The 26541-nt window shown below is 43.1% G+C and overlaps 1 protein-coding gene across 1 annotated transcript; it reads left to right on the top strand.

Annotated features, from left to right (window-relative positions):
- Positions 1 to 12: 12 nt before the first annotated feature.
- Positions 13 to 25461, top strand: LOC106790982 (fringe glycosyltransferase). Its single transcript, XM_014756281.1, has 9 exons — positions 13 to 267; positions 365 to 613; positions 2497 to 2545; positions 4413 to 4515; positions 14290 to 14449; positions 20976 to 21061; positions 23454 to 23619; positions 23881 to 23966; positions 24268 to 25461. The coding sequence occupies exons 1-9, from the start codon at positions 163 to 165 to the stop codon at positions 24323 to 24325; spliced, it is 1062 nt and encodes a 353-aa protein (XP_014611767.1). The 5' UTR covers positions 13 to 162; the 3' UTR covers positions 24326 to 25461.
- Positions 25462 to 26541: the final 1080 nt, after the last annotated feature.

Raw genomic sequence — 26541 nt, 5'->3', positions numbered from 1 at the left:
GAGGAGGAGGAGGAGGAGGAGGAGGAGGAGGAGGAGGAGGAGAGTGTAGAAAAAGGGAGGCCGAAGGGTGACGAGGGCGCCGATGTCGGTGGTTCCTCGCAAGGTGCTCGTTATTCTCCCTCGTACGAGGTGCGCAAAAGCCATATCGTTGATGCAACGAGGATGGCACGTGCCGTCCCAACGAGACGAGGCCTACAGGCTTTGATTCTCGTTCTTGTTACCGCCTATGTCACCATTCTCCTCTATCAAGCAGTGGCACCTCGCCAGGTTAGGGCCATTTTCATTATTTTTTTCTTATGTACTCCGAAAGATCGAATGCGACAATCCCTTGGCAATAAATGCTCCCATTGTTTTCTCTTTACAGCTGGTGGAAGAGTTAAACAGCGAGGTTGTTAATGGTAAAAACGAAACGGTGATCGAAGTATCGGCGTCGAGGAGAATCATTATCGAGGAAGGAGGATCGGCGATGACCCCACCGGTCGCTACGGCCACGATCGTACCCTTCTCTACAAATCTGGACGACGTGTTTATCAGCGTCAAAACTACCAAACACTATCACCGTTCTCGTTTGCCGGCAATCATCGACACATGGTTTCAATTTGCCAAGGATCAGGTACGCATCTAAACTTTCATCCAGAGGCGTGTTCGTTCTTTACGATCGTAGGAAAGAGTTCCTGGGAAAAGGGAAATTTGTCTCTTCTCGCAAATATTATATATTCGGCAGGGAATAGACGGTACTTTGTGCGTTTACTCGAGCGTACTCGAGCGTATTCGCGGACAAGAGAGGAGTTGTCGTTCGTCTCGTTATAAACATTTCATTTTCCCACGACTCCGTTTTCTTTTGCCTCCTCTTGGCTCCTCGTACATATTTGAAAAGCTCCCCCTCGTCGCTTTCGCGTATTTCGCTCCTGTGTATTTATTTGTATTACTTGTCGTTAATAATAGGCTGAAAGGTAAACGGGAAAGGACGAAGAAGAGCGCGCAAACGCGAGGCATTAGTAGTTCAACGCAAGAAACTTCTTACGACGCAAGAAGAACCTACTTGTTGAGATATTATCTTGGAACGGCTAATTGCGCGTATTGTAAACGCTTCTCTTTGCTTTCCACCGCTACACGCTGTTTCCTAGAATAGCCTTAACCCTAGAGAGACGAGCCCTTCTTGCATCCAACACCGAAGAGAAAACGTTTTCGAAAGATTTACGGTCGAAAAACATTAGCGCAGTAGCTTGTCCAGAGGTAGACTTGACTGGAGGTAGCACGGTTGACCACGGAGAAAAAAGGAAATTCGCTTTTCCTTCCGACCTCTTTCTTTTCTTTCCTCCTTTCTATGCATTAGATCTATTGTATTTCTTAGCTTTTGTATTTTATAAGTTATTCCTTGTCCATCATAGAATTTTTCAAATATTTCAAATCCTTCGAATCTTTCGAATCTTTCCTCGAAAATAATATTCAAGGAGAGTACGGTCTTACGTTGAAAGACCTACTAATTCTAATTAGTTCAGCTTATACCACAGAAAAGAAGTCTCATTTTGTTAAACGGTTACCAAGGACGCGTTTAATTGTCTTTCATGCTCTTAATGAGACGAACTTTGAGAGTAGTTTGGTTACTTCGAATCGTTCTTTCCTAGCCTTCGTTTAGCGCGTTACGCGAGAACGTAATACGAGATTAGTTGTCTCTTCAACGAGAAAAGTGCCTCTCATTACGTCTGATAACGCGATAAATTTTTCCTACCGTAGTCTCTTTCGAGTAACTGGAACATAACGTAACGATTTTCAAATGAAAAAAATTCGCGCAAATGTTTCTTTTCTTAAAAATTGTTCGCGCTATTTTTATTTTTATTACCTAGGTAAAATGAAAATATTTCATTATTTTGTTGATATTCAGTTTAGGCTGTAAGCATAAGAAAAAGTATGTAAAAAAAGCGATCGGGTTATACGGTTGACTCTGTGCATAAATATGGTCTACGAGCCAGGAGTCGGATGGAATCCGAGGAGCTTGAGTGAAATTCGAGGTAACAGTCGGCTTAAGGTTGCCACTTGAGCTTTACGAAGAACGGCGATCGACAATGAGCACTTTACCCTGCACTATTCTTTTCGGTTCTTTTCTTTTTCAGTAGCTCGGTAGTATACTTTTGGACGAATTAGTTAGACTCGGATCGGCGCCACTAAGGGAAGTCCTCGAGGAAATTTTAACTCTCTGCACGACCACCCGTTTTCCTTTTTCTTTTTCTTTAACGTTAATGGTCGGATGTCCTAGACCTCTAGAGACTCTTCCGTCTTTTACTGTCTGTTTGTCAGCGTCTGCTTCTCTTTCCCTCTCTTTATGCCCCTCCACGAGAGCTGGAACTAAAAATAGGCGTCCATTTTAACACGTGTATACCCATCTTACGTTTCTCTCGTAGTAATCGTAAGAATGCAAACTCGAATAAGAGGAATAAACAAGATTAAAGAGAAGAATAATAACGAGAGTAACGCTTTCCTTGTTTTTTGTTGCAGATCTGGTTTTTCACCGATCGAGAAGATCCATACTTTCAGAATCAAACGAGTGAGTATTATTTTTATTCTCCGAGTAGTCTTTATCGTAGTAGTACCTCCTCGTAAGATCGTTCGGGGTACGCTCTACATAGCCGTTTGGTAATTTTTACGTGCAAATTCGTTGGTATGCGAGGAAGGGAGCAGGCTCGAAAGTGCGAATAAGAATGCGGGTTCCATGCTAAGGTTTCCTACCCTCCCTCCACCGGAGGGTAGAAAAAGAGAGGGAAAAGAAAAGAAATTTTGCTAAAGCGATATGGACGAGCAAGCAGCATGTGTGTTGCGACGTGTTCCGGCATTGCGTGCATTCTGCAAGTGCAGCCTCTGGCCAGATACGCGACTATAGATGACGAGGAGGAAAACCAGAAGAGATGCAAGATAGATAGAGAGAGAGAGAGAGAGAGAGAGAGAGAGAGAGAGAGAGAGAGAGAGAGAGAGAGAGAGAAAGAGAAAAGCCGCAGGCTTCCAAACGAAAACGTAGACAATTTGGGGAATCGTCTTGGTAACAATCGCGATTTTACATTTTTACATTTACTTTTATTTGTATATTTTTCTAATTAAAATAAAGACTTTGTTTGAATTGCGTCTACCCGGGAAATCGATCGTTCATTTGATTATAACGATGTGCTAGACTCGAAGGTAGGTCGTGATTGGATCGAAGATGATCGGAGAGGAAAGAAGAAGCACGCGAGCCCTCGGGGATCGTTCGACATTTGACCTCGGCACGCGCATCGTGTTTCTTTAAACCGTTTACCTCATTACTTCTTCCAATTTCGGTTTTGTCCGTCTGCTATATATATTAACATTATATAGAAATATATAATACATATTAATAATATTTCATCTGTGTCATTTTAAAGTATAACTTTTAGAAATTGTTCTTTTTCTTTAATAGCACCGAGAACAATTTTTCAAGTGAACTTTCTTAGGCGACTATAACGATACAATTTTATGAAATGATATCAAAAAAGCGAGATAAAACTAACAGTCGATCGATAGTTATTGCGAGGTGCATTTATAGAGGGATGAGTGGAGATGAACATGAGAGGATTCAATGTATCGCAAATGATTGTTAATTAATCGATAAAAATGTCTGTTGTTGTTTAAAAGCTCGGTGTATAGGATCCAAAATCAAGTTTCAAAAAGTCATCTAAAAACATAAAAGAAAATTTTACCCTCAAAGTCATCATTGCGCAGGAGCTGTAGAATAATTACATAAAATAGATAAAAATACTAAAATGAGAATGTTATAATCTTAAATTTTATCGATTAGGTGGATTATTCCTTTTATATACATGCGCAACGTTCGGAAAGTTATGTAAACAACTTTCAATAAAAGTAAATTTTCAAAGGGTAATGACTCAGTCTAACAGAAGACTTCGAAGAGGATGGTACATAGATCCTATACACCTAGCTTTTAGACGACAACAGACACTTTTATCGATTAATTAACAATTATTTTCATTCTCTAATGCACTCTCTTTATATTTCAGCTTGTCTTAACACATATGTACTGATTTGAACATTACATTCTTTTTAACGTACTTTGAATATTCAATAATTTCAATATATTTTTCTTTTATGTTTTTAGATGACTTTTTGAAACTTGATTTTAGATCTTTTACACCGAGCTTTTAAACACCAATTTTTATCGATTAATTAACAATCATTTTAGGTATATTTAATTCAGTACTGTACTCTACTAATATTTTCGATTGTTTAAACTAAAATACATTTGTTTTAACTTTCCTTTAACTTCCATTTGTTTAAATTGAAAATATATATGAATTATATATGAATCAATTGATTGTTTTCAACGCGATAATACAAGTTTCACTTCAATCGTATATTCTTTTTTAATTGAAAGTCTTTGATTTCAGACGGCCACATGATTGATACGAAGTGTTCTTCCTCTCACAACAGACGAGCCCTTTGCTGCAAGATGTCCGTAGAGTTTGACAGATTTCTCGAAGCCGGCCGAAAGTAAGATAACCATTAGAAATAATGAATTATTTGTTCGAATATCTATTTAGCGCAATAATCAGCGTAGGCATAAGTATGTGATCAATTAATTGGATTACGAACGCTTATCGTTCCTACGTCGTCGTCGTCGTCGTCGTCGTCGTCGTCGTCGTCTTGCGTAGGAAGATTAACTGGATGTCGTAGACGCTAATCGTTATTTCCTGTTCGTTCAGTCGGTTAAACGAGCTAACACGTTTTATCGATTCGACCAGATATTACTTGTATCGGTATGTACGAGTCAATGAATACGAGATATAACGTCCACACCTAATACGCTAATATACGCGTGCCAAAGGTGGAAAACATTGGAGAGTCTTCCGACAGCTAGAAATGATTAACCGTAAAGCATTAGCGCGTAATCGAGCTAACTCGAGCATCAATATAGTCCTCGATCGTATTCGCATATTATTCGCGTGGTGGGATTGCCCATCGAAGCACGTGCACCGTATAGCCTAATAAATTGATACGAATTAATTATTCAACTTATCCTTCTAGAGATAAATTTCAATCAATTTGCCTTGAAATAATACATACGCTGACTCATAAACCCTGTTCGTAAACTCCGAAAGATCTTGTAGAAAAATCTGCAAAGAGCGTGGATCTTTATTTGTCGTTCCTTTTCTTTTTTTTTTTTTTTTTTTTTTTTTTTTTAAAGTACTTTCAAGTGCACTTCCCCATTCTTTCCTCGTTTCTACGAGTTTCTCTCGGTCGATCGAACCTTAGCCGCAGGGGAATAACTTTTGTATGTTCTCTCTTGCGAGATTTATCCGTTCGTAAAGCAGAGAGAAAGAGAAAAAGAAAAAGAGGCAAGGAGAAAACACTGGCCAAGTCTTATCGTCCCTTCCAAGAAAAAGGATCGTATCTTTTGATATCGATACTGACTATTATCGATACATTCTCTCCCTTCGTTTAATCTTCGAGATCCCGTTTGGTCCATTATACCAGAGCGATATGATCCAAACTCGCGACATGCCACCTAACTCTGGCTGCTTCTTTTTCTTTTTTTATCAACGGGTAATCTAATATAATGGCAGACTTCTCTATCATTTCTACCATATAGCTTACCACTCGTTATATGAACATTTTTTATTGTAAGGATATGTTCTTAGTTGAACGTAAATTCTATTATATTTTCTCTCTTTCTCTCTCGAATGCCTTTGTAGGATCGAAGGAGAGAAGAGAAAGCGAAACGATGACAATCCCGAGGAGGATCAGTATGAGCGCGCGCGCATGTAACAGAGAAAGAGAGAAAGATGCAACTGCCAGATTACGCGGACAGGTAGATAGATGGGTCCCATTATCGGCGTAGCCGCATTAAACGCTTCTTTATATAGCCGTACATCTATAAGATTTACGAAGCACGTGAGATCTCGTGGGCCGACAGGAAGATACTTATCTCGACGCTCGACCGTGAGGCTCCGCCTAATTGTTTGCTCTTCCTACGTCGATCGGTATAGTCTCTTTTGCTCGCCGCCACCTTCGATTATCCAACCAGAGTCATCCTAATAATATTAACCCTTGCCACTAGAGACGATTTTCCGCACATATTTGCGGTAACGGTTAATTGGAAGTTGTTTTTATTTTCATTTTTCATTCATACAAGATTTGTAGTCTCTTAATAAGAAGAACTCGAAGAAATTCGCAAAGTCGAGTATAAGATCGGAGAGAACGGAAAAAGAATATTATCCGATGCAACGAAGCGTCTCGGCGGATGTTCTTCTTTGGTTTGCGTCGAGCGCATTAGCTACGCCGAGTTTCGCGGTATGCAGCGTGCAAACGGAATCCCGATAGCATCGTTATAATTTCTCTTCCCTCTCTTATCTCTCCAGTCGTCTCGGAGCTCTTATTCTTTGTTATTCTCTGTTCGTTTTAAAACTCGTAACCGATGCGCTCTCGATATCCTCCTCGCGCAGGTGTTCGCGGGAAACCAACTCTCGAATAATAAATCGAGAAATACGGATGGGATTCGAAATAGATTTCAACTTAATGTCCCAAGTCAAATAGTAACACGCAGTATTATAAAGTCTTTGAAATATTTAACGACTGAAGCTTCGAGTGTCATATTCTTCCAGATATATCGGATACTTTTTATTTGCTCGTTCCTATTCCTACCAAGAAAAGGAATCGTCGTCCGTTTTCTACTTTTCTTTACAAACCGAACGTTATCTTTGAGATTCGTGTTTAGATAGGGGAGAGCAGGAGGGAGGGAGAACTCATCGAGCAGGTCAAATGTAGCCCTTCAAAATATTATCTCGCTGTCTTTTATTTTTTTACTCCTCTCTTGAAAAAAATGAACGTTGGAAAAACACGTTTAATGGCCCATCGTCAACGCGAAGCAATTATTATGGGTCCTCGAGGAGGCTCCTGGTATTTTCAACTTATAACGCCGCCGCTTCTTCCAATTTATTTTTCTTTTAACAGTTACTCGCGCGTCGAACGTTTCTATCATCTTTTCTAAACATACATACATAAATCCTATGCACCTCGGTTTATAGATCTATTATATTATTTCTCACATTAATCATCGAAAGACGGTAACGGCATTTTCTCTATTTGTAAATGTATTTCCATACGTATCTTTATCGACTATCAAATGTTTCATCAAAATTTCATTTCACGTCCATCCCGAATCTTTCTTTAGACGCGAACCCATTTGGTAAGAAACTTGCTGAATGCGTAAGACGATAGCACCTTAGAAAAGAAAAGGAAGATACTCTTTCGTATATCGGATGCGGGTCCTCTTTATCTTCCTGCTCGATGTCGTATAATCATTCGCATTGTTGTCTTTATTATCTTAAAAGCTCGTTTATTCGATAGGAATTCGTTGATTTTCATTTGCAGCGGCATCGCTTTGAAGAAGCTAATTTCTAATCCGTGAGTAATTTTGCCGATCGGTGAATTAACAGCCGTGGTCGAGGCCGCCGACGATATCGAGCATCGTTTTTCGCTGGAGCGCGAAATTCCTGCGGTAATGCAGAGGCAAAAGTCCGTTCAAATAATCTCCGACGATTTCACACCTCGCTTCGTCCAATTATACGATCGTTTTACGGGCGGACGCACGGATCTTCGCTACCGATAACGAATGGAGCAAAGATTTATGGAATTCCAAGCTTTACCAACTAATCTTGGTGCAACCTGCTGGAGGATACCTTTTTCTTCATATTTTTATTATTTGTCCTAGAGAATAACCGTATTTCGAATAATAGGAGAGCGCACCGGATAAAATACGCGAGGAAGAATCCTGGTGCGCCTAATGATTCGGCTCCAATTAGTCCCTTCCTAACGAGCGATCCAAATTGGGACTTGTTTCTTTACGAAAGATTTTAACGCGATGTATCCAAAAGGTAGGAACATATTCCAGCCTGTTATTCGAAACTTTCTCTCCGCTTTCGAGTAAAATCGTATCACGCGTGTCGGCTCTTATCGCGTTTCCTGGCCCCTCGATTTGCTCGCTTGCCTATTTATCGCGTCGTTCAAACAAAAAACTTCGAAACGTCTCGAATATTTAATCGCTCCTATCTCGGGAAGAAGGTATACCTAAAAATAAGTTCATTCCGCACCACGTTATGTATGACTTCGAACCGACTACGTTTGTAGACATAAGATAAGACTTCGATATAAATTTATATTTGGTTGAAATAACACGCGTAGAAAAGCTTCCTCTTCCTCTCGGTTTTTTCCTTTTTTTTTTTTCCTTTTTTTTTTCTTCTTTTCATTTTGTTCTCCATCCTTCCCCGATAATCAAGGACAACGGATGGTCCTCAGGTGCGGCAATTACGACACCGCACGATAGAGATCGCCCAGGAAGGGAGCACGTGCAAAAAACTTGCTCGGTACGGAGAGTATGCGGAGTTCCGACGGAGTTCCGACGGAGTTCCTCGCAACGGTTAACGTTCGCGTGACTGCGTATTATATGTGCATGTACGAGGCTACCAGTAATGCCGCATAATAAGCGTTTAGGGACGACGATAGGACCCTCCTTCGTTACTTACTCCTCTTTTCTTTCTCTCTCGTCCATCCCCTTTTTCTTAGACCCTGCGGTCTTCGTAAGACCTCTTCGTGCGATGTCCAAGATGAAAGGCGCGCCACTATAATATTAAGGATGTCTACGATATTCGGTTAATTCGATTTTTCAACAAATCTTATGATAATTGTCAAACCCATATTTCTATATGTAGGAAGCGAATTTGTCTGTAATGTTAGCGGAATAGTTGGAATAGAGATAATGACGGATCCCAGACTCGGGGGCGCACGCTTCAGGCTCGTTCATCTCGATCTTTGGGTCAACAGGAGGAAAGAGGGGAGGAGGGGTGCTTTAATCTCGGTATGCCCACTCGAAACGAACAAAATCTTCTGTAATCCCGTCTCGGACGTTCTGGCAGATGTATCGTACCTTTCTCTCTGCGTGATTCGAATTTGTTGCTTCAATCCAATGTCTTATTTTTTCTCATTTTGGTACTTATTCTTCTTAGCACGGAACGAGATAGGATCTCTCGTATTTCGTGGTTTCTTTCTTATTTAGTTTCGTCCATATATTCGTAGTCTAATAGATCAAGACAAAGCGGATCGCGCGTCTAGCATCTCGATCAAATGTGGCAAAATAGAGTCAGGATAGAATTAGACTACGCTGTACCCTCGTGAAGATCGAGTCACGCGATTGGCTGAGGTCATATCGAAATTAATCGAGCTCGTTCAGCGTTTACGACGCGTTGTCACGTAGAGCGCGCTCCTTGTTTTTTCGTTCGACATCAATCGCGTAGAACTATGTTTGTCCCCGAGTTGGAAATTGTAAAAGAAGGGCTTTTCGTAGAGAGAACACGACCAACGGATTGCCCGATTAAACGAGTAGCGAATTTTTGAGAGGAGAACTAAAGTCGCGATTGAGAAATCGAGACACGTTTCGAGGAAGGCGAACATGCACGAGTTGCTTTCGTGGAAGAATGTGTCTTTACGTGGACACACCAATGCTCGGGCCTTTTTCCTCTTGCCCGAGAGATCTTTCTTATTTCAAAGCGACCCGGACTAATTGCGATCTCGTCTCAATCACGATCGATCGATCGATCGTTCGAAAAGTTTCTTTTTAATCGGCCAATAGAAAAAGCACTCTGTTGATAGATTTATTTAGGTCGGTGCGTAGACGCGCGTTCCTTATCTTTGTTAGAGCAGAGTGCGGGTCGCCATTTGCAGAATTTCATTCGACGACGAGGCCACCGAGCTCTCGGTGATGTCTAGCTGCCGATGCCAAAGTTTGCTGTACGTTTCTACTGCTCTCTTATATGTATATCGAAACTGGTTTGCACCTGATACCAGCTCCGTGATCGAATGACGCGTTTCAATGCACGCTCTCTCTCTCTCTCTCTCTCTTTCTCCCTTCGACTAGCTCGGCCTTTCTCTTCTCTTCCCTTCTCCCTTCCCTTCTCCCTTCCCTTCTCTCTTCCCTTCCTTCCTTCTTTTCGCGGTTCACGAACGTCGGGCACACGCAAACCCTTCTCCTTTTGCTCCCCCTCTATCCCTTGGACCCTTTGATTTGTTTCACGAGACCTGCACCACCGATGCGCGCCGTTCAACCGAGATACCATGATCCAGAAAGCCTCGAGCTATGCTTTCTGAATAGGATAATTCCATAGGTACTTGGGATTTTTGTTCTCGAGCATAGCAATGGCTTGCCAACGAACCACGAGATACGAAATTTCTTCTTGTTTTTTTCCTTTGGTAATGTTAGGTATCGGCGACGGAGAAGTTTGTTAATAAATTACGTTTATTAGGTTTGTCAAGACGTGTTTCCATCTCGCGCCATCTCGGCGGTGTGTGTTTCTTCGATGAGTCGAGCATGTGTTGCCCCTCGAGTGGATCGACCGAATAAAAAGCAGACAAATGATTTTCTAAGAATTTATGTCGCTGACGTTCGAACTTGGCGTCGACGTTCCTCTCGTTGGTTCTCGGGTCGATCTTTTAAAGCGGATAAAGTGCGTCGTGTCTATGGATTGGCACGACTTTTGATCCTTCTTAATCGACTCGATTCTATGCTTTTTCGAATCGAGACCACGACGACGACGACGAAGATTGTTCTTTCATCTCCTATACAAAGTAAACAATCATTAGAAATACTTCGAAATGCAGTTTGACGTTATTAAACGTTCGTCCTATCGGAGTTATTATAGTTTCGTTAAAGAATGATAGACGAATAAGAAGAATAAGAGACTCGGCAACGTCTTGGCTTTGCCATCGCGAACACTTGGAAGGCAATTTTTGTTATCAATGTAATATTCTGCAGCAGGAGGCCCCGGAAATGGCTCGTTGGCTCTCGCTGCGCTCGTTCATTGCTACATCCGGCGAGACGTTCACCGGTATATCTACAATACGTACGTTTTAAAAGTCGATAACACTCGAAAATATTAATCAATTCTCCGTCTTTTTTCTCAGTATTCGCTGATGCGCGGTTAGTCGATCGGATAAAAGATAAAAATGAAATTTTCGTTGCGACTGCTATCGTATTCGTAAGCGTAATCAAATCTTCTCGAGGTCGAAGAAAGAAAGAAAGAAAGAAAATGTTGCGGTCGATGCGTATACCTCTCTTTTTCTCGTTATTATCGTCGTAACGTGTTGTGTATCGAGTGTCCAGAAGTTCGACACTTGATATTTTTCCAGGGCCTCTCCCCTTTCCCCCTTCCAACCGCCGTTTGCTCCATCAGCTGGGATCGAAAATCGAAATATATTACGACCTACCACGATTCTTCGATATCGTGTACTCGTAAGAACCCTTTAATCGCGATGATTAGATATTCGCGCAACGACGCGTAGATTATCCTAATCGGACCGAGTGCTCTTTCGCGCCGCCACAGTTTTATCTTTGACGTCGTATCAAGACGTATCAAGACGTATCAAGGCGTATCAAGGCGATTACTCTTTCAATACCGACTCCTCGAATACAGCGTACGACGACACGATAAGCGTTGGATATAGGAAGAAAACAAATTCTAAGATTTATACTAAGAGAAAGGGTCATGATTTTCTAACGAGCGTAACTCGCAATGCCGTTAATTATGGAAGCAAACCGATCCTACCGTTCGATCAATTTACTATTCCTCTTAATCGAGTTGAAATATCGCTACCCGATACCCAATCGCATCTTTACGCACTTACTTCTTACCTGGCAACGTAAATATGTAAGTTTTTATTTTGGCCGAAGAAGCCGCATACCGATGCCGTTTGCTGGCATTTGTTTGATATCGCGATATCGTCGAGCACATGCTCTAACGAGGTTTCTCGCGTTTGAAAAATAAATCGGAATACCTAAATGAAAACTGGTTGTAAACTAGCTTGGACGGTAGGAAGTAAGGTGTTCGAGCACCTGTCCAGTCTTTAATTTACTTCCCATTCGTTTAATCTATTTTTCTCTTGAAAAGGAGAGAGTTAGAGGTGGGAAAGATGCGAAGGAAGAGGAAGCAAAAGAGAGAACGTGGCTCGCGCGGAAAAGGTCAGGGCTGTGTTGGCGTGTGCCGCCTAGTGCCGTGGCTAATAAAAACGGGCGTGGTAAGCTCGCGCCATACAAGTTGCTCGTTAACTCTTCAATCCTCATATACGTACACGTAGTATTCTACGTTGACTCGGTTTTAAAACGATCTTGGCCTTTACGATCCTCCATGCATAAGACATTGACGATTCGTCGGTCTCGTAGAAATCGCTAGAAACGCGATCGAGGCCAACCTTTCGATCCTCTACACGTCGAACACGACAACGTCTTTCTTGTACTTACGTGACAAGGAGGGGAAGAGATCGACGATCGGCAATTTTCTCGACGTGTAATTTCACCTGTTGCACATCCGGCGCGTATTCGACTTGTAAAGGTAACGAGCCGTGATTATCGACGGTCTCGTGTCTTTTTTTTTGCACGACCGTACAAAATATATATATATATATACTTCTTTAAGAGTACGATTTGTGTGTGCGAGAGAGATGAAACGAGGGGAACACCATTTAAAACGCTCAACTTTTCTGTTAACCATTTGTTAGGAAATAGAATGACCAGCTACAGTTCATCTTCGATAAAACCTAAATAAACATCGTTATCGTTGGAATTATCGCGTTAAACCGAGTGGCGGTGGTTCTCCAGTGTAAATGGTTAATATCAATTTTTCATTTATTTAATTTTGTTATTTTTTTTAGTAGATTCCTAAATAAAAAAGATAAGTAGCCGGATCTGGAAGTTATTCGACGACAAGAATATTGTGAAATATGTAAATATCGTGTTTATTTATATTTTATCGCAGCAACGCCGATCTTCGGAATAATATCGTGTCAAGATTGAATTTTGGTACGACCCTTTGGATGGGAATCGAGTTAGGAAGGTTTCCCACAATCGGTCGACGAGTACGACAGCCACCCTCCTGACCCTTTTTCACATCGCACCGAAACGTTTCTCCCCTGATAATTGATTTTAATCATTGCGTTAACGCAAGTTACGGGAAAGTGCGTTTACGAAGGGTTTCATTCGAAGAAATACTAAAAAGATCTATTTCGATGTTTGTATTTCATTGAAATGCACTCTATTCGATCGAACGTCGCATGCAGAAATACAGGACAAAGCGAAATGTAAACACAAAAGACGTTAGCCTCCTGCGATGCATACGCGTGTCGCTCGCGTGTGGAAAAGTGCCACGTGTTTCGGAGCGTGTTCGGCGGGTGGTAGAAGGGTGGTAGAAGGGTGATAGAAGGGGGGCAGGATGATGGTGGTAGCGAAGGTTCCCACGGTAGGCTACGATGCATCGTTCATTTGGTCAACGTGGGGTACTCGTGTAAAACGGTTGTTTTGCACCCTCTTGGTCAAGTTCGCGCATGCATTTTCTTCCTATGCGTATAATACGACGTCCTTCTATACGTAGAAATATTCTAGTCAAGCGATAACGAGCGGATACACCTGCGAGTAGATGCCACAAAGAATCCATGTGGCTGCACGTAGCCGCGTGTAGACGTTTTTACGAGGCGGACGCTTCTTTAATAATCCACGCACGATCGGATTGCGTGGTCGAGAGGTGCGATTTTCTCGACGAGATGTCTACGGAAGGCTTCGCGACGACTATAGATTCCTACGAGAACGCTCGATACGATATTCCGAATAAATACTACGCTTCCTATCGACATTTTTTTCTTCTCCTTTATTATTCACATTTTGGAATAAATGAATATCGTTTTAGGCGTTGGGAAAAAAGAGCAAAGGAGTAAAAGAATAAAAGAGTAAAAGGGGGAATAACTCGGTAACTCGAATTTGTGCATCCGGCTTTCATCCGCGAGCTAAATGCTCGTTTACGCGGATAATTAACGACACACACACCACACCCACGACTCCTCGTTCGGTTTGACCCGGCAATTTGTCGGCTCGTTACTCCATCGCCGGAACGAGTTTCTTTCGGACGAGCTTAACGACAGCTCCGAACAATTCCTTTCTCTTTCTCTTTCCCTCGGCTTATTTGCTTCCTTTGATCTCAATCGAAATTCAATGCGTTGATTTATTTAAGCATTTATTTAGACGCGATCGCGACCGACTCGTCCGCTTGAAATTTCATTAATGTTCTACGCACGCGTCTAGCGTTGCTGCTGCTTGCGTAATTTATCAAACAATTGAAGAGTTTAATGACTCAACCCTAATATCTTTATTATACCTTAGCAATGGCGGATATAAAAATTGGTGTTTTCGGCTGGAACTTAACTCAGTTCACTTTTGGTTGTGCGTTCCAGGTGGTTCTGCCACTTCGATGACGATAATTACGTGAACGTACCACGCCTTCTGAAGCTCCTGGACAATTACAACCCACGGGAGGATTGGTATCTTGGCAGACCTTCGATACCAGCCCCTCTGGAAATCATGAGGCAGGGACCAGAGCCATCGAAACGACCGGTAACTTTAAGATATTCTCTTTTTTTTCTCATCGTTTAACCACAGCCTTCTTACACTTTCGATAACGACACCGATTTCGTCTCTTATGTATCGAATCACCGAAATGAACGAATCACCGTCGTTCACCGGCGATTACTCCATACTCGCTACTTTGTCATTAAAAATGATTACACGCCAAGACGACTTACGAAACGCTGCTCGACGTTAATTGTTTAACGACGAGGGTTTTGTACGAATCGAGCTAGAAACATGCAAATAAATTCAACGTCGCGTATTTTGAAAGAGAGAGAGAGAGAGAGAGAGAGAATGTTTCCTCTTAGGAAATTGTCTCGGCACGGCCTTGTTTCCTCTGTTGATTAAACCGATACACCGGTCTGCCCAGTATCGTTGCGCGAAATTGTTCGAAAGTCGATCGGCGCATACGTTCTTCGTGCCTACGAACCATGACTATCGATGACGCGTATGGTAACCCACTTGGCGCGAGGCATAATCTTGCGCAAAACTCGATTCTACCTTATTATTATTCGTATCCGTTGTACTCGAAAGAGAGCGCATTTGAAAGATAGTCGATGATTTTTGACAAGCGATATTTATCGCGGCACTTTGCCGATTCGTTGGAAAATCATGGTTCGTTGGTGGAATCCGGTAACGTGTATTGTGGGATGTAGAAGCAGCCGGTCGAGTATCTCTCCCGCGACCCCCCATGGGTGTGGTACCATCTTCCAAGCAGAGCAAGATTATGGTCTTCCTTCGTCGAGGACGGTACTCCCCGCGGGCTCCGCGTACTCGTATATTATATTTGCTCGAGAAATCTCGAGACTTCGCGTGGAGGTAGAGATATAGACAAGAAGGAGGCGGTTTATAGCAGGGTACGTACGTGCACACAAGCTGCACACACGAGCTGCACACACGAGCTGCGCACACGAACGAGTTTGCCTCCCGGTTATACGCCCACCAGAGACGCCAAACTTTTCACCATTTTTTCCTTACCTCTTTGCTCCGCTCGTAATCGATCCTTCGACATCTAGATGATTCTTTAAGAGCTACAACCTAGGGACAATTAACTCCGTTGAAAGCGTTTCTAGGTAACGTACGTCGTTAGTTTGCATTCTTTGGGAAGGTGGTGCAACCGTAAAACGCCGTCACTGCGGGTGAAAGGATTATTCGCGCGCGCGAGAACTTTAACGGAAACGGTAGCGTCTTTTATTTCTTGCATTTTTACGTGCATCGTATTTTATCGATCATTCCAATAAACCGAACCCTCCTGATCCTTGATCTCTTTTACCTTGGACAACAGCCGGCACCACGCCCCGGGTGAAAGGGTGATCTCCGAAGCCCACCGACAACAGGGAGATGGACAAAAACTCGACACAACGTTGAGAAATAATAAAAGACCAGGAGAATTGACTAAGGTTTTAATGAAGGATCGACGACCGGTAGTTGGTCGTTGACGAAATGCTCATTTAAGTTTAGAAATAACCTGGCAATGAACCGTAAAGCAGAAACTTACGACTAACGATATAATATAAGCGGAGAAATGTATCTACCTACGCTTACGCGTGCTGTCTCCGGGGGGAAACAAGAGAGAAAGAGAGAGAGAGAGAGAGAGAGAGAGAGAGAGAGAGAAAATAGACGAAACGAATGTTAGGCGTTTCTAACGTCCGATACGGCTCGATGCTCGTTGCCAACGCGTGTCCCTTTTAGCATTACCTTCAAGTCCTGTCTTTTCCTTGCATATATATGTAACTGCAAGTACACGTACGTTTATGGCCGTTAGGCGATATGTACCGGAGCTCTTCGAGTAATAATGGTCCGCTCGACGTTTCGCTTGGTTTAGAAAGCAAATTGGCTCCGGAGAATCGACATAGTCTTTGCTGCTTGCTTCTTCCTCGTTTCTTCTCTCTCTCTCTCTCTCTCTCTCTCTCTCTCTTTCTCTCCTCTCTCTTCATTTTCTCGTATCTTAAAGACGTCGATATATGGTCGTTGTTCGTTATCGATGACTATTTTATGACGATTATTCTATAGATCGTTCGAGTTGGTATTTTCTTTTTCCCGGGTGGTTTCAACTTTTAACAGAGTTTGTTTAAATTTATCGAAGGGAATAAAAAGTTAGAGCATTTTGATCGATCGCGGCAGAACATCGGGTTGCATCTTGGTTGTAGTAAAAGTTTGCGTTTGCGTCTTCTTGGGCGTGTCCTCGACTAGTCGCGAGCGAGCGCGTTGCATCTTCCGTGCTTGGGTCTGTTCATCTTGTCGAGAGGTCGCGAAAAGGAAGAAAAAGACGACAGCTAGAGAGAGGCGGAGTTGGAAGAGGAGAGCGAGACGCCAAAGATACGGAGCTCCGACGTGAAAGGATATGAAAGAGAGAGAGAGATAGAGGAAAAAGGAAAGGAGGAACGGTAGGTGGCCACAGCAGGAAGGCGGTAAGGTAAGCCCGCGGTAAGGTAGTGGTCGCATTAATCATTTGAGAACGTAGAAGAAGAAGGTCTGACAATCTTCTGAAATACGACGCGTTTTATTAAAGTCATTTATCGAATCCGCGGCCCGGATCGCTGCCGATAATTATCGGCTACCATTCGTCTAATGGACAGACGGATAGGCAGAGAGAGAGAGAGAGAGAGTGAGAGAGAGAGAGAGAGAGAGAGAGAGAGAGAGAGAGAAAGAGAAAGAGGAAAGTCCGATCCTTCGCTTTCGATTTAAAAATTGAAATGATGAAATTCGTGTCGGGGAGAAGATTGTTTGAAAAAAGTTGCAAGTAATAAGGTCGTTTCGTCTGGCCGGTCTTGTAATCGAGAAAATGTTCCGATAAAAGAAGATAGGAGGATGCACGTTCCACTTATGGTCCTTCCGCTTGGACTAATGGAAAACCGCAGAGTAGTGGGCGGTCACGCGGAACGACGATATTCGTTGGACATCGTAAGAGGCTTAAAAGAGGAAGGAGTTGGAACATTACGTTCGGACTTTATTTAGTAGTAAGATTTGTTTTCTAAAACGGTTCGGAGTGTGCGACACCTCTCACGATGCGGTCAGAAAATCGCACCCTGTATCCGCGTAACTCCAAGGCACTCGTGCGTACACGCGGATGTGTGACACATGGCGTGCATTCCGTCTTGGCCACCTCTCTCTCTCTCTCTCTCTCTCTCTCTCTCGTTCCTATATTTTTCTTTTATTCCGTCCCTTTTCTCATGTCACAAAGTCTCTCTCATTCCGCTGACGTGAAAGTAGAATTATTATTATTCCATGAGACTCGCGTTTCTGTGGCTTTCTTGAAAGAAAAACAAGGAGAGTCTCGAACCTCCTTTCGCTCGTTCCCCCTTTTGCCCTTACGATCGTTGCGGTTTCCGAACGAACAGTGCAGATCGATGGAGAAGAGTTGAATGAAGAATAGAACGAAGTAGTTGGTAGAGCTTTCATGGTAATCATCCGACAATACGAACGAGCGCAATCCATCCTCAAAGATGATTTCTCTTTTCTTCCTTGTCATTTTTTTCAATGGTCTCCGCATAATATGGTAGCGGCACGTATCGCGCTTTTACGTCGATTCGACCAACGGCTATAATAATGGCCAAAGTTTGTCTTTCTTTCTTTATTTGGAAATGAAAATTGCAGATAGGTTTTCGTTTGCGGTTGCGGCGGGGAAAGAAAAAATCGATGCGTCGTTCGATCGGCTTGCGATCGACGAGCCATTAATGTTAATAATAATCAAAATAAAGGGAGGAGAAATTAGCGGGGAATGCGCCGAGTACACGGAGATCCCCTTTTATGCGGTTAATTGCGTTAAGATAATTAAATCGAGCTCTCCGTGCGATTCCGTGTAATTACGAGGCATTTCGCGGAATGCGTTGCTCCTCTGCCCCCTTTGCGGCCTTACACCTTCGCCGATTTTTCTTCCTCCTTACGAGATATTTTCTAATGGATCGATTGTTCATTGAGAAAGAAAGAGAAAAAAAAGGAATACCGTGCGACTCGTCGTCTCCTTCGCGTCTAGTTCTTCCTGAAAGCACGGAAAGAAAAGGCAAAACGCGTTACGAACGTGGGAATTGTTCGTGGGGTGCAGACGTCCGTGAAGTCGGATGGATTCTTCCTTCCCTCTCTTGGTCGTAGCATTTTCGTGTTTACTCTCCCGGAAAATTCAATATCATTTCATCAAGAGGATTCTTCGTTGTCTTTACCGTTAGATTATTTTTCGTGGCAACGCATAAAGTCACCGATCGGAAGGTACTCGGTTCGTTTTCTATTAGGTTTCCACGTGGCGCATCGGCACGAGGACCGGACGTTTTAATAAAGACCAACCAACTAAGACGATTTTAACGTTAACGAAGTCTTTCGTAATTGCGCTCACCGCTGCCATTGTTCGTAGAAACGAGCGGAATTACAATGGGTGTGCTCGCGTGACCCGTGACGACCATAAGCGAGTACTCAGTTAGAACGGAACTACGACAAAATAAGAATCTCGCTCTTCGCGATGGCTTTGCGATTTTCCTTCCCTCTTTAGGGTCGTTGCACGATAAGAAAAAAGTAGTCTCGCGCTATACTTTATTAGCATCATATGTGGAAGGAAAGAGCGAAGGGGGAGACTCGCTCGTGACCCGTGACGGCCTCCGCGAGTATGCCGACTCTAGATGCGTATCCTCTCCTTCCTCCTTCCCCCTCGGCCCCTTCTTGCCTTCGGCCAAGGTGGAGAGAAACGGATGCTACGATTCCTACTTGCCCACGTACGCTACCTCTCCATTTACTTTCATATTATTATAGTCGGTTGCTTCTCTCTCTCTCTCTCTCTCTCTTTCTATTTATCTCTTGGCACCATCTTTCTTTCGCGCGAGCAACGGAACATAAGCTTTTGTATTTTCTCCGTGTGTTTTTATCAATAGATACCTATACGTATAGATAATTGAATAGGTAGGCAGGCTACTATTTAAGTATTAGAGCGGAGGTGGAATCGTTCGAATCGTTTTCTCAATTATTCTCAAGACTTTCCATCGAATCGTGTATGTTTCCCTTTTTGTAGAAGTAGGGGCTTAAATTATCGGATCGTTCCCATCTCTCTAAATCGAGCGAAATTTTCTCTTGCTTTTTCTTTTCCCATCTTCGCTCCTTTTGTTCCCGGCAAACACACATTTGCGCGCATAAGCGAGCGCGCATAAGCGAGCGCGCACCACGTACACACCGACAGACAACGTGATTTTCTCCGATCGCCTATGTTCGCGCGAGCACGCGCGAACGAGCGAACCCGCCTCTCACCCGTAATTATTATACGTTAATAACGACCGCCTTTAACTCCCGCTTTATTATTACTCGCTCGTTCGAATCGCCAAGCTATACCACGACTCGTTTTCCTAATAACCGTGATTATATATCGATAGAACGTAATAAACAATGTGGATCGTTAGAGATTGGCGATCCCTGTTTTAGAAATTTTCGAACAAACGTCGAAAGAGAGTGCACGAGTTAGAAGAGCTAAGGTGTAGGTATAGAATATTGCTAAATCCGTGCACGCGTAAAGAAGATTTGCCGGTCGAAGAGAACGCGACCTTGCGTTATTCAAATGCACCGAGGAGAGAAAACAAAGAACCGAGTGGCGCCCCCCTCCCCGCCCCCTTGTAAAAGCGGCCCGATTCTATCTACCCTTCCTATCGTTCTTGTATATCTAATGCGTCCGTGAGGTCCCGTCCGTTTCTTCTTCTTTGGGAATGCGCGACAACGCAACAACTGCCGTCGAGTTCTCGCTCGCGTGTCCCTCCTGTTCCTTTCATCGGTGGATTATTGTCGGATATCGACTGGAAGAAAGCAGCGCGGACCTAGTCGAATAAAATGAAATAGAAAAGGAAGGATGTGTGGTTAGACTCGTCGTAACGGTAACGGTCCACGATAGCCTCTCGTTACTTGACCTTACGATCATACACGAGATATAGGAAGGGACGGAAAGGTGGCTAGCGGGCACGCTACGTATCGTACCACACCCAGCCTAGGAAAGTGTACGGTCGGGAGAGCGAAAGAGAGATGGTATCGCTCCTACGAGTCCGGAGCCGTAATGGCCGGCAAGCAACGATGGCGAACCTTCGGAAATCGGCTCAACGCTCGTAACTCTTTCGAAACCTTCTTTCCCCGGGTTCTCTCCAGGATTCGTGCGGCTCGTGCGGCTCGAGAGCGAGAGAGACCGAAGCACGCCGTGCTTCGAGTTTCCAGGTCAACGGGAACAAGTCGATCGGAAGCGAGCGTTGTTCTTTTCTTTCCCCGCCGACCTTGGTGCGCCGCTATCTTTCGCGATCGCTTAAAAGTACCGTTATGGCTTCTTCGAAAGAGGGAAATTGGATTAATCGATAGGAAATGTGGAAAAGAGTTATTTGTCGGAAGGGAGCAGCGCGACGTGACGCGATTAAGGTCGACCGATCGATCGGAGCACCGATATTTCCGGATCGCTGGCTGGATCGAGCTTGATCGTTACTGACGTTCTCAATAGAGAGATACGTAGGTCAGCCTTTTATTCGAGATCCTATCGATCTCACTTTATTTCTCTATGTTGCAGCAAAAGGTCAGATTCTGGTTTGCTACGGGCGGAGCCGGGTTTTGCATCAGCAGGGCTCTAGCGCTGAAAATGACGCCGCTAGCTGGGTGAGTCCATTTATATTTCCTATCATCGTTGCGATATATACAACCTCGATCATTATTTACAGCGCAAAGTTCTTTCTCTCTTCCTTGGTCGGGGCTACAATCATTTCTAAGCTAAGAAATAACGAAGGGGAAAAAGTTGGAGACGATCGCGCGAGTGCGTGAGACACGCGATCTCTCGGACCGCGAGTCCTTGTCTTTTATTTCATTCTTTCTTTCTTTATTTTTCTCTCTTCTATTTCCTTTGGCTTCTTTATCTTGTTCAGGTTGCTCCTTCGTCTCTCGTCCTTCCGAGTCGTCCGTAATAGCCGGCGATTACGCTCGCGGAAATGCTTCGTCACGGAGCTGCCTACGAATCTTTTCGAGTTACGATCTTTTGCGCGTCCGACCACCCTTTGAGAAATTCCACCGAGAAGAGAGGAAAGCTCCTTGCTTCCGGAGAGTAGCCACTCGCGCGTAATATCAATTATTTCTCTAAACGCGTTAATTGTCGTAGCAACGGCGCCCGTTCCGCTCATTCATTTTCCAAAGGACGCGTGACGCAACGCCAACGCAACGTCTTTGTCATTGACATCGAACTCCTCGATCGATCTTTTCTATCGTAAATTCACCGGGCGCGTCAATCGGCACACAAAGAATCAACGCGACACGGGATAAGGAATAATGGAGGGAGGGACGGTTCTCGTGATCGGGAACCGGCCGCTTAATTAGGACCGAGCTAGAGACGGCTCTTTCTTTCTCCTCCCTCCTGCCCCTCCCCAGTTTCTTTCTCCGGCGACGATATCGTCGTCGTGACGAGCGACGACGTACGATTGCCACCCACGAGCTTACGATTGCGCGCGCGCGCGCGCTCTACTAGGACGTTTCTGTATGCGTGCTCGCCGAGTTCTACGTCGGACCAAGAGAGAGAGAGAGAGAGCAAAAGAAGAAACAAACTGGCCCCCGAGTTCTGTTCGATTCCATTATTGCTCGCTTAATTGGATTCCTTTCCGGCGATCGCCAGTGATTCCTGGTTGCTTGCGCGTCTATCGGCCGGCCGGCATCCGTTGGACCTCGTCAAAGCAATTTGGGCATTCCTCTATACCTACGGTCCCTCTTCGATCTATACCAAATGCGATCCGAGCAATTTTTCACGATTCATCCCGGTGTATCATTAAAGTCGGCCAATCCAACGCCAAATAATGTAATAATATTATATAGATATATATATATATATATAATGTAAAGGTATTAAGGATTTGTGCAATGCGAAATTTATCTTTACGGATTCGAAGGACCCTAGAGAACCCAAGAGAGAGAGAGAGAGAGAGAGAGAGATCTTTGAGGAATCCTTTTCGGTGGAGCTTATTAAGGAAGAATTTGGAGGGAATCCGTCTAAGTGAAATATTTGCTTCGTTAGTTAACGCCGAAGCAAGACGAAAAGCGGCCCTCCCCCAAGGACGCTTTGGCCCATCGGTGAGAAGTCTCCTTTCTTCCTTTCTTTCCGGTTCTCTTAACCTCGAAAATTTCCTTTTCGTCGAGCCAGGTATTTTAACGAGGACGATATTCCGTGTCGGCGGTGTAGAAAGGACGCGGCCGTTTCGGGTGGGAGGTAGAGTGAGATAAAAGGGTGGAGAAAAGGGTACGCGATTTCGGGACTAATCTGGCCAATTAAAAAGAACCGGGGCCGCCTGGTCAGAACGGAATGGAGAATCCACCGATGGTATTCGCTAATGAGTACGCTCGCCGAACCTCTACCATAGTCTCCTTTCCTTGGCGTTCTCAGTGGCACTCGTCCGTCCTCGCTCCTATCGCCGTTATCTTGTTTTACCTACTCGACTGCACCTGCGCCAACCCGACTCTCCGTTGCTTTATAACCGGTCAAGGAACTTGCTCGCTCCCTCTCTCGAACCGTCCTTCGCGGTCAAACGACGATTTTTCCGCTCTACCAAACGATTCAATTTCGTTTCTTTATTTTCCGATTGGTCTTTTTCTCTTCTACCTATGGCGTGCGCGCTTTGCTGCTCTTCATTCGGTTCGATGAACTCCTCGCGACTACCGCAGCTCGTTGGGTCCTCTCTAATTGGGACGATTTATGCCCCGCCGTCCGGCGCATCCGTCTCGTCTCGAACAAACTTGCTTTTCATCGCGCAAATATCCAAGATCTATGCGTTTATTAAACGCACCCTAACCAGTTTTTCTCAAACTGACGCGCGAATGCGTTGACGACGAGGCAGAGGGGGGAGGCGTAGGGGGAGGAGGAGGGCACGTAAACAGCAGGTGCTCCGCCAAGCTTAATCTGCATGCTTGCTGGAATCTTGCCAAATTAACTTTGTCAACTTTTTTTTTACTCTTGGCATTGACGAGTCGGAAAAGCTTGCTGATACTTTATTTATTATTAATTCATCTTTTCCAGAGGCGGAAAGTTCATCACCGTAGGCGATAGAATCAGGCTTCCCGATGACGTAACCATGGGATATATCATCGAGTACCTTTTGAAGAAGCAGCTGACGGTGATAGAGCAATTTCATTCGCATTTAGAGCCAATGAAGTTCCTTAACAAGGACACCTTTCACGAGCAGGTAATTTTCTTATCGAAACGGTTATCGAACGAGCAAGGAAAACTTCAAATAGTTTCTTATTATTATCCAATGAAAAATCAAACTCGCAACATCGAAAAAATGACTTACTACTATATTGTACCTTTCGTGCTCGGTCAATCGTGAAAACGCAAGTCATTCGGCCATGCTTCATTCGCTTCGGTGACAAATATTTGACGTTTCAAACGTGCACTTTTATTTATCGCTTGGATTAAGAAAGGATCTTTCTCTTTTTGTCCGCAGGTATCTTTCAGCTATTCGAAAGGTGCACGAGACGAGTGGAATATCCTGAAAATCGATGGATTCGATATGAAGGAGGATCCGAAAAGGTACATTCCTTTATCTCGATTAGCTAAGCGTAATAAGCGAGAAATGCGACGTTTCTCGGTTAAAGGCTTCAATTATTTGCTTAATTTACCGAGGGTGCTGGAAATATGTAAGACGGAGAGAGATAGGTAGAAGGGGAAAGGTAACGGCATCGAGATGAGATCGCGTACTCTGCATCTTACGACTTTTAATTAACTTTACAATAATTACGCCATTGTAAACATGGATGCCGTTATTTTCTTGCAGGATATTCCGCTTTTTGACTAATCGATCATTATTCTTTTTTCTTTTTTTTTGTTTCAGATTCAAATCCATTCACTGTCACCTCTTCCCGCATCTACCGAATTGTCCGCACAGGTGATGACATTAACGGACCGAGTAGAGAGTAGTTAATGAACGAAAGAGAAACGTTGAAGGAGAAGATTCATCGTCAACGGGAATGTACATTTTCTTAATCAAAACGATCTCGAGTCGGTCAGATTTGCATTGATCGGTAAACGAGCCGATAACCATTCTAATTGCTAAGAAAATATATTCTTCCTTTCTTCCTTGTATTATTCGCCGCACGTAATAATTTTTGTAATAATAAATGCCGTACGCGTACTTCTCCAAGAGCATTTGACATCGATACTTTTTACGCGTCAGTTTCGTTAACTCGTTTACGCAGAAAGTAATTTAGGTACAAGTGTAATTAGTCGTTTAGCCCTTTCTTTAGACTCCGACGTTTACTCGCTTTAAGTATCTAATAGGCAGTTGTAGAAGAATATCGATGACATCTCGACGTTTTTGTCGATTATTTGTAAGATAAATTTGGAATAGCGAAATGTGTATTATATTATTATATAAGGGACTTATGCAAAATGTACGAATCGAGATTAAAGAAATAACACTTTGTACATAATCATAAGGTAAGCGGCAATCGACGGCGCGTTTCTCTCCCGAGCGAGAAACGAAATTATTTTAAGCTAGTCCATCGCGAGAACAAATTTATCGTTAAGCGCGTGCATGCGCGGGAAGTATATTGCAAAAGTGATACATATTTATATAATATGAAATATAGAAATGTACGCTCTCTTCTCTTGCGACACATTTCATCGATATTTTATTTTGCTAATATTAGTGTGCAATATATGCGCAATTTGTAGAATATTTGCGAAAATGATAACAATTTATATTTGTTATAATAGTCGATTTAGTCGGGACCAAAATTCGAAAGCTTTTACGTTTCGTTTAATATTTTTGTCTCGCACTAGCAGCGATATTTCTTCTTTCCAATATTTTGTAATTTATTTCCATTCGAGCGTAAGCCAATTGAAATATTAAAAGTGTATGAAACGTTCGTGTAATTCGTATAAGATGGATATCAAAGATATCGGGTCGATTCGTATATGTAGTAGAAAATTGATGATGGCTGGAAATACGAGATGTGTAAGATACGACTACGTTGCGCAATGATGTTTTATATAAGCTGTACATAAATCGAATGTGTTTTTTTTACTCCGTAGATGACCTTCGTAGATTTTCCTCTTCCGGTTCATAATCTGTCAATTTCATCATCCAAGTTAGATTTAACGTGGACAAAAAAGTAACGTCCAATTGATCACACAGAATTAACGAGTTAGAAAGTTACCTTTGGAAATCTCCGCTCTCAATTCGGTTGCTGTAAAAGCAACCCTACGTCGAGAGTCGATAAAGTGGGAATCCCTCTAAACGATCCGAATATTAACGTCCTTGTCATTTTTATTTAACATATAATTCTCCTCTCGATTAACAAACGACGTATGTGATTCTGTGATTTATATTTTCCAAATAATTTTCATCTTTTAGTAACGGAGAATAAATTCTTAGGCGATTACCTATCGACGATAACCCTTTGCAGCCAAAGTACACCCACTTAGTAAATTTATCTTTTCGCGTAACGATTAAAAATGAAATCATTTATCAACGACAGATAATATAAAAGTAAACGTAAAACGTCGTTATTATCGAATGCACATCGAAAAGCGTTTCCTATCGGTAAAACGTCGTATTCTATTAAGGTCGTTTTGAAATCGTTTAGCGGTGACAGCGACGAATGAAATGGTGGGAAAGGGAGAGAGTCCCTTATCGGTTCGAAGCGAGAGGAATTGGATGTTCGTATACTGGAAGTAGAAAATATTTGACATCCCGCGTTGCATATAAAGATTCCCAATTGGCAATCGAACGGAACCGTACTCAGAATGCTCTAGCTTAGACTTATCTAGCATCTTTTAGCTTTTTTTCCCGTTCCGCCCTTGCTCCTTGGAGAAAAATGTGGGAGGAAAGTTCCGCGAGGTAAGATGTTTACGGTACTTTTCGCCAAACGACTTTCAGCCGTTGCACTCGAAGACCAATATCCATTCGTTATTCCTCGAATCGAGCGCGATACGAAACTTTTCTCCGAGTATTTGACGCGTAAAGATCTTTATTAAAGACATCCCTTTCCTCCTAAAAACTTGTTTTTAAGACGTTGGACCAATATATTTATAGATCTCCCAATCTAATAGAATAATGATGTACAATTGTTTGTTTGATCCTTTTTGTCAACGCATTCGGCGG

Source organism: Polistes canadensis, unplaced genomic scaffold (genome assembly GCF_001313835.1).
Source record: "Polistes canadensis isolate GaletaPanama2010 unplaced genomic scaffold, ASM131383v1 scaffold_7, whole genome shotgun sequence".
In the NCBI taxonomy this organism is placed as follows: Eukaryota; Metazoa; Arthropoda; class Insecta; order Hymenoptera; family Vespidae; genus Polistes; species Polistes canadensis.
Note: the sequence above shows the minus strand (reverse complement) of the source record. Positions and strands in the feature narration are given on the sequence as shown.

Coding starts and splice junctions, on each gene's coding strand:
- LOC106790982 (XM_014756281.1), top strand. CDS start 163: ATGGCACGTGCCGTCCCAACGAGACGAGGCCTACAGGCTTTGATTCTC. Junction 2,546..4,412: donor ATACTTTCAGAATCAAACGA/GTGAGTATTATT, acceptor CTTTGATTTCAG/ACGGCCACATGATTGATACG. Junction 4,516..14,289: donor TTTCTCGAAGCCGGCCGAAA/GTAAGATAACCA, acceptor TGTGCGTTCCAG/GTGGTTCTGCCACTTCGATG.